This window comes from Oncorhynchus keta, chromosome 10 (genome assembly GCF_023373465.1).
Source record: "Oncorhynchus keta strain PuntledgeMale-10-30-2019 chromosome 10, Oket_V2, whole genome shotgun sequence".
Classification (NCBI taxonomy): domain Eukaryota; kingdom Metazoa; phylum Chordata; class Actinopteri; order Salmoniformes; family Salmonidae; genus Oncorhynchus; species Oncorhynchus keta.
Genome location: NC_068430.1, coordinates 65,088,116 through 65,101,571, shown reverse-complemented (window position 1 = coordinate 65,101,571; position 13,456 = coordinate 65,088,116). Strand labels below are relative to the sequence as shown.

Genomic DNA, 13,456 nt, shown 5'->3' with positions numbered 1-13,456 from the left:
TGTTACAAAGACAAAACATTTTCTGCTGTAAATAGGCTATCATAGTAATTTGCTTGTAAAGACAGTATGCCTACACTATCTAGCAAATGAAAATAAGTTGTGTATAGAGTACAACCACAGAACAAGGAGCATAAAAATCATTTGTACAACTTCAGCTGTCCCAGAACTAGCATGGCATTCTACACGATGTCTAGTCTAAGGATTTGGCTGTCTAACCACACACTGACATGCACAGCTCTCTGGGTGAAGTTTTGTCTTCAAGTCTCCAGCAGGTGAGGAAGTCCCCTTCATCTATATGATATATTACAGGTTACAGACAGGTTCAGATAGTTGGCAGGAGGGGTGGAGTGCCTGACATTACATCCTGGATATGACAGTTTGCCTTAACCCATGGGTCCAGCAGGAGTTCAATGAATACAGGCAGATGTGAGATGCAGGAAGATGATCTTATCATTGCACCCTGTATGTACTGGCCTAGCTTCCTGCAGGAGGAAGCTTTGACTCGGACAGTAGCCTACAGAGTAATATGAGAAGTGTGTAATTGCTGAACTTGTGTAGATATTCTAAACAAAGTGTTCTGATGACTTTCAAGTGTAATAGTTCTGTACTGTAGAAGTGGTGTCCTGCTAATATAACAATGTGCAAATATTACACTTGTCTTCTATCATCATTCACAGCCGATACAGATACTGTACCTTGTTTGGTGGGACATGTTAGTCATCATCCCTTCGTATAGTGTCTCATATAAGACAGTTCCCCCGACCCCATTCAATTCAAAAACAACAAAATACGATGAAAAGTGATAGATGGCTCTTCTATAATTGTAATGCTGAGTGTATCACTCTGTCTTTTAGTCAGGGGACTCCATGACAAACCATCTCTCTTGTCCTTCATCGGTAGAAAAGCTAGGTAAAGTTGATACACACAGCACTATATTATCAATGGTTGTTAGGTGAATTCCAAGACAGACGAGTGATTGTATTGTGACGTTGTCACGAGAATTTTCAATCCCAATGATGATAACTAAATAATAATTTAAGCTTTGACCAATCCCCGAGGTTTGTAAGACTATTGGTTTAATAATGATTAGGCAAAGACTCAGATTCTGCACAAGGTTTGTTGTTCTTTATTCAGAGAGCTCCAAAGTCAACCAAAATGTGAAGTCTTTCTAACCCCACACACACACACACACACACACACACACATCTTCTCCGTTCCTTTCCTCCCTAGATTAGAGGGGCCTTGGCATGTCCTCTTTTCTGTCGTAAGTTTTTTAGAGTTACAACCAGGTCATGTGTAGTTCAATTGTCCTCTGTGTTTTCTCAACCACACATTTCTCACCCTTAACTTGTCTCAACCATACATTATTGGATAATAGTCTAATAATTCTAATACATTTCACATCGTTAATTACGTTTCAGGGTGGAATTCTTTAGTCATTACATTAAACATTTAAATTCCTTTATCAGACGTATAGCCAGATCCAATGTGACCAACCTGATGTGAGACTGGTGCATGGCCAGGTACTGCCTCAGCCTTCTGCTCCTGATGTGGTGGGGGGTTCCCACAACACTGCTGAACAACAAATCCACCAGGTTATGTATAGCCTGTGAATTAAAATAAATATCATTATTCCAACAATCTAACGGCCTTGAGACACAAACTGTTTTTCAATCTCTCTGTTCCAGCTTTGATGCACCTGTACTGACCTTGACTTATGGATGGAAGCGGGGTGAACAGGCAGTGGCTCAGGTGGTTATTGTCCTTGATTATCTTTTTTACCTTCCTGTGACATTGGGTGTTGTAGATGTCACTGTCTGTGTAGTTGGAACATTTCAGTTTGTCGGTGATATGTACACCAAGGAACTTATAACTTTCCACCTTCTCCACTGCTGTCCTGTCGATGTGGATAGGAGGGTGCTCCCTTTGCTGTTTCCTGAAGTCCACGATCATCTCTTTTGTTTTGATGACATTGAGTGAGAGGTTATTTTCCTGACACCACACTCCGAGGGCCCTCACCTCCTCCCTGTAGGCTGTGTTGTCGTTGTTGGTAATCAAGCCTACCACTGTTGTGTCATCTGAAAACTTGATGATTGAGTTGGAGGCGTGCATGGCCACGCAGTCGTGAGTGAATAAGGAGTGCAGGAGGGGGCTGAGAACGCACCCTTGTGTGGCCCGAGGGATGAGGATCAGCGGAATGGAGATGTTGTTTCCTAACTTCACCACCTGGGGGCTGGCCCGTCAGGAAGTCCATGACCCAGTTGCACAGGGCAGGGTCAAGACCCAGGGACTCAACCTTAATGATGGTTTTGATAGGTACTATGGTGTTGAATGCTGAGCTGTAGTCAATGAACAGCATTCTTACATAGGTATTCCTCTTGTCCAGATGGGTTAGGGCAGTGTGCAGTGTGATTGCGATTGCATCGTCTGTGGACCTATTGGGGCGGTAAGCAAATTTAAGTGGGTCTAGGGTGACGGGTAGGGTGGAGGTGATATGGTCCTTAACTAGTTTCTCAAAGCACTTCATGATGACAGAAGTGAGTGCTATGGGGCGATAGTCATTTAGTTCAGTTACCTTAGGTTTCTTGGGAACAGGAACAATGGTGGCTATCTTGAAGCATGTGGGGACAGCAGACTGGGATAGGGATTGATTGAATAGGTCTGTAACCACAATGCTAGCTAACGTTCGCTGGTTCTAACCTTGCCCTTGATCATGACTCCCAGTTCCATTACAGTAAAGGCAGAATGCCGACAGGGTCTGGGTTATCGAGAACGAGTGCTAACCCAAACAACCTGTCTGTTCTCATAAAAGTAGCTCGCTACCTAACTTGCAAATCAGTTTAGGTTAGTTATCAATATCAGGTTAGTTATCAATATCTTTGTTATTTATCAAAATCAGGTTAGTTATCAATATCTTTGTCCGAGTTTAAATGAATTGGCTAGCTAGATAACGTTAGCTAGCAGGGATCTTCTTAGCTAGCTAGTTCGAGTTGAAACATTATTGATAGCAAGCTGGTTAACGTTACATCCTATCAAACCTTATCGTCAGGTGCAACGTTAGCTATGCAAATCTTCCTCTCTATGACAATACATCAAATTACACATTAGGGAGAGGGTGGGTATAATTTGTTTTACGTTCCAATAGGATTCTTTTACAAAAAATGTTGCCAACAAATAACGTGTACAAAGCTGTATAGCTGTCGAATAAGATGCCAGGTAGGGAGTTTTTTTCACTCACCACGTTTATTCCAAAAAATGTCTGTCCTCACTCTGGTAGCCTATGGACAAACATTAAGAATAAGCTACGTGGTGAGTTTATGCCTATTTGGCAGTAAGCAAGATGAATTGATTGTGCTACTTTGTCTGCGTTGTTTGTTGGCAACCTTGTACTTTACAAAGTTTTTGGAACAGATTCCTGTTGGAACATTCCATATAGCCACCCTTAGGGAGAGGCTATTTATTTAGCTAGATCCCAGTATCATAGCTATCTAGCTAGTTACTCACCACACACCAGTCACAGCTGTCGTACGTTCGTTGTATGTAATACATTATTTGCCATCTTGCGCAACATTGTTGAATGTATTAGAAGTTTGCACCAACGTTATAGAAGCCAATTTTCACTATGCTGAGCAAGTGTCCATGCGTTGCAGACTTGACAACATGTCCACAACACATGGCAGCTGGGGGCGAATCCCACCTTGTTGTCTTTTTGCAAATTGGACATCATTAGCAAAAGTGGGCATGTATATGTAAGTTATTTATTTTATTTTATTAACAACAAATCAATACATAAAGCACATGAGGGAACACAAGCATACATAGATTACAAACAATGGACAATCGAACTAGGGGGTACAATATCACATTACAATTACACAAGGACCTTAAGGGACATGCATATACTTACAATTCTAACAGCTTTTTTGTTAGTAGAGCATTTAAACGTCTTAAAAAACAGTTCAATTTATTTTTGTAGGGTACGAAAATGTGGTTTTCTGTTTGTAAATGTACATTTGTGTATATGAAATTTGGCCAAAAGAATAATGAAATTAATTACATAAAAATGTTTCAGCTTATTTCTATTGTATGTAAAGAATCCAAATAGTGCATCTCTCCACAATAGTGTCAAATCTTCATAAATGTGTTCAATTATAAACCTACTGATGTCTTGCCACAGTTTTGTTACATGCATACAATGCCAAAAAAAACACTGTTTCTGGGTGGTCATTACAAGAGGAGCAATTTGAGTTTATGTTTTCCTTAAACTTCTTCATATAGTTGTTGGCAGGATAATATTTATTAATAATTTTAAAGGAAACGTCCTTAATTTTGTTAACAAGTAGGTATGTGTGTGGCAACATCCAAACTTTTTTCCAACAGATATTATCAATAAATCCCTTTCCAATAAGGCATGACATAAGGTAGAACATCCTGCTGAAACAAGGTTCGTATCGCTCTGTTGTTGGATGGACCAAAAGAGAAACAAATCTTTCCTACTGATGAGTCAACAGGGTCAACAGAAGGTAGGCACTGAGGGTCAGGTCTTGACACGTTCCTGAATAACATAGCAACACCTGAGGGAATGGCATCTAAAACAATTGCAAAATCTTTAGGTGTTACAGGGACCTTGTAAAGTGATAAGAATTCTTTATAACTGAGTAAAAGACCCTCTGCATTTACCAGTTGGCTCACCAATAGAATATTATTTGGGAACCAATATTCTAAAAACAAAGAGGTATTTTTATACAATATATCCCGATTATTCCATATATAATATCTGTGTGGAGAAAAATTGTTTATAAATGAAGGACCATGACAAGAAAACCTGCAGATGAAAAGCAGAAAGTTTCACTGGAACTTTGTCAATATTATAATTGCAAAACATGAAGTTAAGGCCACCAAAAGTTGAGAAGACAGAGAAGACATGATGAGGAATACAATTCCAGATAGAAGTGGGTCTTCGGAATTGTTTTATCCAATTGATCATAAAAGTATTATTTAAAGTAGTAAAGTCCAGAAAATTCCGTCCACCATTCTCATAAGTGTTCATTACAACAGTTGTCCTAATATAATGGGTACGGTTTCTCCACAGAAAGTTTAAAAGCATCTGGTCTATCTCCTTGCTTATTTTACTGTCAAGATATAAAGATAGAGCACCATATGTTAGTCTAGAGATACCTTCAGCATTGGTTATTAAGTCCCTCTGTAGCAATTGATTTAGTTTCTATATGTAAGTAATCCATACCCAACCCATACTCGTCATGACGCACTCGCATCCAAATCTCGTTTTTGGACGAGACTGACTTTACTGGTCTTATTTACATTTTGTAGTCAATTTTGACACTGTAATTAATGTTTCGATGCCACATAGAACCAACTTCTCTGGTTATAAACGGCCTAGGAGGCAGTCCCCCTTTATTAAGATGGCTGTGACTGGTATGTAGAAGTTGAAACAATGCATGAAATTAAAAAACGAGAATTCATTCCTTGGGTCAAAGTTTGTAAGGCTGTGCCAAATCTTGACACATGCAACAGAAATGTTCTGACGAGCTGCTGCAAGCCATAGAATAAACGGCCTATTGATGGGAAAAAGGGGAAAGTCCCAAATGTTCCCATAGTCTTTCATTGAAATATAGTACAACCCATTCATTTTAAATTAGCGTTCCTCTTTGAAGAGTTGTTTTCACACTATTGTTTGAGTTCTTAGATGTTTGAAATCAACTCTTCCGTGATAAAAAGGTCTAAAAACACCCCTGAGTACAGTAACCTGCTGAGGAACTACCTTAGAAAGGGGCATACAACACATATAAATGAGAAATGGTGATCGGTACAACCAACTCTTTCTTGGCTTACCACTCACTCCATCACTTCTCCATGAAACATTAAAAAAATACCAATTTCTTTTCTTGTAGCCTTCCAGGCTTGAGTGGGTAGGGAATGTGGTGGGAGTTGGTCAACATTCCATCTCATTTCGAAGATGCCCCTGTGCCCCTGAAGTGGACAAAGCACTGAGAAAAGCTCCATGGAGAGATGGGGATGGAATGGAGAGGGAGAACAGTTACTCGCTTGCCCTTTAGTTAATGGACTAGGCCTAAAAGCTCCTTCTCCTTTCAACTTCTCAGAGGCAGACCGAGTAAAGAGGTCTGGCAGCTCTGCAGGTCCCATGTAACAGCTCTGTCTGTGTAAGCTAACCATCCCCTTTTATTCTTGCTTTGTCCAGTCCTAAGAGAGAGAGGGAGAGAGAAAAGGGACAGACATTAGAAGACCACTTAAGAAATTCAGCCAGAGAGTATGACCAAAAGATCATTCATTGACCTGTCACTGCTCAGAGGAGCTGAGCTGGTCTGGTTTAAGCGCAAAACTGTAGAGTTTGGAAAACTGTCCTCCAAACTATTGGTGCCAACTTGGTGCCCATCAGAATACTACATCTCAAACCAAGTTAGCTGAACTTTGCAGAAGATTTGTATAGCTTTGGCTTTAGTCATAATAGTCAGGGCCTAAGGAGTTGAATAACAATTGGTACTTTGGATCGTACTTTTGACTTTGTCCCTTAGGACTCTGGCTCATGATATATGGGAGAAATGTGATTCATACAGTAAGCTGACCTAGTACAAGCTTAAAACAGCCAGGCAAGAATATCTCCAAAATGCCAAAAGGGGAGAAGGATGAGGGAGAAGGGCATAAAGTATGTGCTTGGTACCGATAGGCCGCTGTCACCTCTGGTCTAGGATTACCACGGAAATGCGATCGTAAATCCACCTGACGAATAACCATGACAACTGCCCAGAGTGCAGGAAGTCGTGCCACAGCCTCGCTCCCAGTGTGGAATTAGTGTCAACTTTTGAAAATGTTAACTTAACGACTTTATGAACTACCTCGGCAAAGTCGCATGAGTCACTTGCATTAGAGCCGGATCATTTTAGACACCATTACGGGGACAAAAACTCAGCATTTTGGGATAATCTGGCCCAACAGCAATTAAGTATTGGATGAGTGTCGACAAGCTGTGAAAATAAACTGTAACGCAGTATGTCGTGCCAGGGCGAGAGAGACAGAGATAGAAAGAGTCACCACATTCTGTCATTTGCAGGGAAACGGTTGGCTGAAAGTGTGAAATGCAGCGTGGCGTTGTTGGCAAAGATTTCCTGTTGTCGGTGGCGACAACACAGTTATTATTAGACTTCATGTTTTATTCAAAGTTGCTCTTAGCACATGGCTTGTTTCCCATCACATAAGGTTGCTCTGCTGGTGGCAGACCAAACAATTGAGCATTAAAATGCAGATGCACTGAGGAATATACACACCTATCAGAGGAGAGGCATCCAAGCAGCACGTTGCTATATCAACACGGCCTAGTGTGGGGTACAACACAAAAGGTCAGAACATGGCAGAAAATCTCTTTGTCTCACGCTACCACCATGTTCAATCTCAAACGTAAGCACTGGTAGTGGGCTGGTGATGAAGCAGGCAGAGGCTCTCTGTTCTATAGCGGTGTATTGTTTTAGTGGAGATGTAGCCTTCATGTTACTGGAGCCTGCAGCGTCTCCTATATCTTTGTTGTTGGCAGCTACTGCAGTGCTGATGTGGGAGGAGAACTGATGCCCCTGGAGCTGAGACAGTCAGTCTGAACACACACACACACACACACTTGCACACACACACCACTTCCACACAGCAGACCACATAGGTCCAACAGAGAGGTCAGCCCTGTGGGTCAGCCATCAGTGACACCCTGCCAGGCTCCTTTCTCTTTGCTGTTGTCTCCCACCCTGGGGTGTTCCACTAGAGGTCATCCACCACTGAGGGGTCAAGGTATAGTCAGAATTCTACATGCATATTGAGTTGCCTCACACCCACAACACTCAAGGGACAGTTTGGGGGACCTGACCTGTTCCCTCAGAGTAGAACTGTCACAACTTACATACAAGCTTGGCGCAGGAGAAAGGCTTGTCGGGTACAGTGGTTAGTGATTTACTTAGTCAGTTTACAAAACGCCCATGGACAATCTAAAGGGCACTTCGGAGTGATGAGTGTAGGTGTGTGTCACGCTAGCGCAGAGGGTGATCTTTTTTTTTTTTTTTTTACTTGGGAAACAAAGTGGCATGAACACTCACTAATGAAGTCTTATCTGTCTGACTGTGTGATGATGATAGATGACTCGAGCAAAAAAGGGTTCAAATGTTTATGAACTTCGCAAACCTTCGAAAAACTTCATAACACACTCTCAGAGATCCTGTTACTGCAGGATCATTTGCAGAACATCTGTGTTTTCACCCTTGTTCTACAACATGAATACATTGATGAGTTACTTGAATATGCTGTCTGTGAGACTGAGATGTCAGTCAAAACACCGTCATAAACGTATAGTACCAAATGTAAAGACACATTCTATCCATTTGACCATGTCGAAGCAATGACGTTGAAAAAGTTAACACTGAAACCTATATCAAGTGAAAGCACTTCCTCCTTATGAATGAGCCAATCACGTGAGTGGGAGGGATTTCTGCAACAACACTCTCACCCTTTGATGTTGGCACCCAATCAGAGCAACATCTCCTATTATATTACAGTTTCCCTTGACTTATCATTAACCCATCACTCTCTCTGTCACACACACTTTCTCTCACTCTCTTTCAGAACAGCAGCAAGAGGTAGTTATGAGACATACCCTTCTCAGAGATAAGTACAGCAGCCCCACAAAGCCTCCTTACCTTGCAAAAGGAACCTACAAGGAAATGGGAGGATTTATTTAGGAAGGAGCTCAGAAGGACTCAGACACAGTTACTCAAAGAAGCAAGGGACAAGCACTACTTCACATTGGGGTGAGTCAAGTTTGCTTCTGTATCCGTCAGACCTATCGCAATATAACTTATCTAGCTGTACTTTTAAAGGCCTAGTGCAGTCAAAAAAGTGATTTTTCTGTGTACAAAACACTCTTTCAAAACTATGGGGTGGGATGGAGTTTTGGCCTTTCCATGGTGACATCACATTTATCAATAAAACCGCTATTCGTTTTTTAAATGAAATTAGATTTTTGTCAACAAAAATCTATTATAATCGAGACATGGGTGGAATAAATCATGTTTATCTTGAACAAATATAAATGAAACAAGGTTTTCATTACGATTTATGTTTGGTTGACCTGAACAAATTGGAAAGACTAATTCTACATACAGAATTTTATGGAAATGAGCCCAATTGAACCAAATTAAGGCCGGTCTACACACCACATGAGGGACAGAGTTTTACTGCGTGTGTGTTGCAAATGTATTTCTTGCTCTTGATGTGTACTGTCTTCCTGTCCTTCTTGGGTCCACACACATCGCAGCGCTTCTTCTTGTTGCCACCGGCTGCAATCTAGAATGATTAAAACATTTAGTTCAGGAATTTTACTTAACATATCACTAACATATAGTTACAGCAGGCCAAGGTAGGAGAGTCAGACACACACATATATATAACAACATCACTCACACTTACTTCTGGTATTGGAGTTGTTGGGTTCTGTGGGTCGGGTGGATGGGGCACCACCATTCTTCTCCTGAATATAATAACATTCTGCAGATTCCTACTAGATAGTGTGTAGTTTCACACACTGCAAAGGGTAAAGAGTGCGAGAAAAGCGGGAGACAGGCAGACAGGCAAAGAGACAGACAGGGTATTGATGCTATGCTGAAGAGGAAGACAGAGTGAAGGCACATAGCAAACCTTTTTGTTCCATTTAAAAAAAAAAATGTCTTCACCTACACACACACTTTTCCACGTGTGTATTACCCCCGGTCCAGTCGACCCAAACACCACATATGTAATGTACAGTACCAGTCAAAAGTTTGGACACACCTACACATTCAAAGGTTTTTCTTTATTTTACAATTTTCTACGTTGTACAATTGTCACGCCCTGACCGTAGAGTTTTTTTATGTCTCTATTTTGGTTTGGTCAGGGTGTGATTTGGGTGGGCAGTCTATGTTCCATGTTCTATGATTTTCTATTTCTATGTGTTTGGCTGGGTGTGGTTCTCAATCAGAGGCAGCTGTCTATCATTGTCTCTGATTGAGAACCATACTTAGCCTTTTCCCACCTGTGTGTTGTGGGTAATTATTTTTCCATGTGTGTTTGTGTGCACCTCGGTTGCGTCACGGTCTTTGCTGTTTACCTGTTTTTTTTTTTTTTTTTATTGTTTCGGTTTCACTTTCATTAACTGATGTGGAACTACATGCACGGCTGCGCCTTGGTCGATTTATGACAGGGAGTTTGAGGATAGCGAGCGTGACAAGAATAACAGTGAATACATCAAAACTATGAAATAATACATATGGAATCATGTAGTAACCAATAGTGTTACATAAATCTAAATATATTTTATATTTGAGATTCTTCAAATAGCCACCCTTTGCCTTGATGACAGCTTTGCACACTCTTGGCATTCTCTCAACCATCTTCATGAGGTTGTCACCTGGAATGCATTTGAATTAACAGGTGTGCCTTCTTAAAAGTTCATTTGTGGAATTTATTTCCTTCTTAATGCGTTTGAGCCAATCATTTTTTATTGTGACAAGGTGGGGGTGCTATACAGAAGATAGCCCTATTTGGTAAAAGGGAATGATTTTCTGGTAACACTGTCAGTGATTTATTTATAATTCAAGGCACACTTAACCAGCATGGCTACCAAGGCATTCTGCAGCAATATGCCATCCCATCAGGTTTGCGCTAAGAGGGACTATCATTTGTTTTTCTGTAAGGACTATTTGACGATGTAGGAGAGTGACGTAGTGTTGCATCAGATATGTACTTTTCTTGTAAGGATCAATCAGTTGCATGAGTAAGTGCACTGTGTTTGCAACAGGTGAAGGTGAATATCCGGTAGACTGAGTGAGAGGGACATACTGTACTAGTTAAACATGACCAATGTGTAACTTATGTCTCTATAGGAGATCAAGTCAGGAGACACAAGATGAACCTATTTACCCAGCAAACTATGATACTTTGGCTCTGTGTTGCTGTCACGCTCACGACAGGTAAGCAAATCACGTTGAAACACGTCATAACATTAAATGGAATGGTTTAAGTCAGGAACAAGCATTAGTAGAGCACAGCCATTCCAAGAGAGCTAAGTGAAGAAACTAATATCTTCAATCTTCAATATCTCCTTAATCCACAGAGCTGGTGAAGCTAAGCACTGTTGACTCTCTGATTGTGCCATGTCACCAGAGTGTTACCCTCCAATGCAGAATCTCCACCTTCCAGGAGGGGCTGTCAATCAATCATCTGGCCTGGGTCCGGCAGGACGGGACGTGCTTGTGTGATGTTAACGCGACTGGAGTGATGGGGACCCACCCAGGGAACACACCTAGTGCCATGGAGTGTAGTTATACCCCACAGACACAGCTGACCCTGACTCTGCTGCAGGTACAGCCACTGGAGCAGGGAAAGTACTTGTGCAAGCTGCGCTCCAATCAAGGAGTAAAGGAGGTCACCACAACTGTGAAGCTGCAAGGCGAGTGTCCTAGCCCATTCTCACTCATGTAATACTGTCATAACCTAGACATCTGTCAAGCATGTATTCCCAAAGACTTTGACAAGAGGCTGGTGGGAGGAGCTATAGGAGGACTGGCTCATTCACATGTAATGGTTGGAATGGGTTAAATGGAATAGCAGTCATGTTTGACTGTTCCATTAATTTCATTCCAGCCATTACAATGAGCCAGTCCTCCTATAGCTCCTCCCACCAGCCTCCTCTGCAATTGGTATTTTGCAGTGTTTGTCAATATTACATAGGTCAGTGGTAGCAAATGGACATTGCCTAACCACCAGGAAGTACAAGGCACTTTATAGTGCCTCCACTGAGCAAAATGTATGACTAATGGTGTCAGGGGGCTTACGGAAGCGCATTGCACCATTTCTCAAGAACCCCCCACCTCAGCCATATTCTTTGTGTTTTAAAAGAACTTGCTCTGTTTCCATTCAGAGTGCTACAGGGAGGCCCAGTCCAGCGTCAGTGATGAGGGCCCAACCTGCACCTTCACTGAGGTCTACCCTGACGGAGAGGTGCACTGGTTCCAGGGACACAACAATGTGACTGGGGACCCTAAAATTAAAACTAAACAAGTGAAGGATGGAACATTTTTGACAATAACTAGTTCTCTGAATAGAAAGACCATCTCTGGGGAAGGGGCCTACAACTGCTCCCTGTGGATCCCCAGTACCGGAGCCTACCTGACCAGCAGCTTGGTACCAGAGCATGGTGAAGCCAGGGTTGAGGAGCCCAATGCCAACGGGGCAGGGGCCATTGGTCCTTTGTGGAAAACCTTTCTAGTCCTCCTGAGTACTCTCTTCCTGGTGTGATGTCTGAAAACGAACATTAGCAAATGGACCAGGAAGCACCAAGATCAATTAATAAAAATATGGAAGAGCCATTGTGTGAGGTTCCTTTCATGGTCCAAAAGTTTCCTTGGCTGCGTAAAACAAGGAAATGATGTCCAGATGAGAGAGGCTGATAACCTGGTGGAAAACGGGTAGAACTGTCAACCTATTGTTGGTCTGCCAGTGCCAGGTGTATGTGATTGTTAATTAAAAACGGCAAGCAGCAGTAGAAACAATAACAAAGCTTACTTCACCCCCATTTCGGTAAAAAGCTGATGGATGGGGCTGGAGAAATGTAACCATTTCATTTTTATAGAGAGCTTTGGATGCATGGACCCGCAAAACACCAGTCAACAGTGATGAGGCGACTCCGGGATGCTGGCCTTCAGGCAGACTTCCTTTGTCCAGTGTCTGTTATTTTGCCCATCTTCATCTTTTCTTTTTATTGGTCAGTCTGAGATATGGCTTTTTCTTTGCAACTCTGCCTAGAAGGCCAGCATCCCGGAGTCGCCTCTTCACTGTTGACGTTGAGACTGGTGTATTGCAGGTGCTATTTAATGAAGCTGCCAGTTGAGGACTTGTGAGGCATCTGTTTCTCAAACTAGACACTCCTAATGCACTTGTCCTCTTGCTCAGTTGTGCACCGGGGCCTCCCACTCCTCTTTCTATTCTAGAGTCAGTTTGCGCTGTTCTGTGAAGGGAGTAGTACACAGCGTTGTACGAGATCTTCAGTTTCCTGGCAATTTCTCGCATGGAATAGCCTTCATTTCTCAGAACACGAATAGACTGACGAGTTTCATTAGAATTTTCAGCTGTGCTAACATAATTGCAAAAGTGTTTTCTAATTATCAATTATCCTTTTAAAATGATATACTTGGATTAGCTAACACAACGTGCCGTTGGAACACAGGAGTGATGGTTGCTGATAATGGGCCTCTACGCCTATGGAGATATTCCATAAAAAATCTGCCGTTTCCAGCTACAATAGTAATTTACAACATTAACAATGTCTACACTGTATGTCTACACTGTATTTCTGATCAATTCTATGTTATTTTAATGGACAAAAAAATGTGCTTTTCTTTAAATAACA

General features: G+C 41.8%; 1 protein-coding gene across 11 annotated transcripts in view; it reads left to right on the top strand.

Annotated features, from left to right (window-relative positions):
• Window positions 1–12,414, top strand: part of LOC118389224 (uncharacterized) — a 33,715-nt gene extending 21,301 nt beyond the window's left edge. For 2 of the 11 annotated variants that reach the window (XM_035779071.2, XM_035779068.2), the window contains exons 2-6: window positions 1,470–1,752; window positions 8,638–8,822; window positions 10,932–11,018; window positions 11,162–11,497; window positions 11,969–12,414. In XM_035779071.2, coding sequence (XP_035634964.1) covers window positions 10,955–11,018; window positions 11,162–11,497; window positions 11,969–12,345 — 777 coding nt within the window. In that variant the 5' untranslated portion in view covers window positions 1,470–1,752; window positions 8,638–8,822; window positions 10,932–10,954 and the 3' untranslated portion in view covers window positions 12,346–12,414. Of the gene's footprint in view, window positions 1–1,469; window positions 1,753–8,637; window positions 8,823–9,976; window positions 10,480–10,727; window positions 10,847–10,931; window positions 11,019–11,161; window positions 11,498–11,968 lie in introns of those variants that run through there. The other 9 variants (XM_052527614.1, XM_035779075.2, XM_052527613.1 and 6 more) reach the window with 7 other exon arrangements.
• Window positions 12,415–13,456: the final 1,042 nt, after the last annotated feature.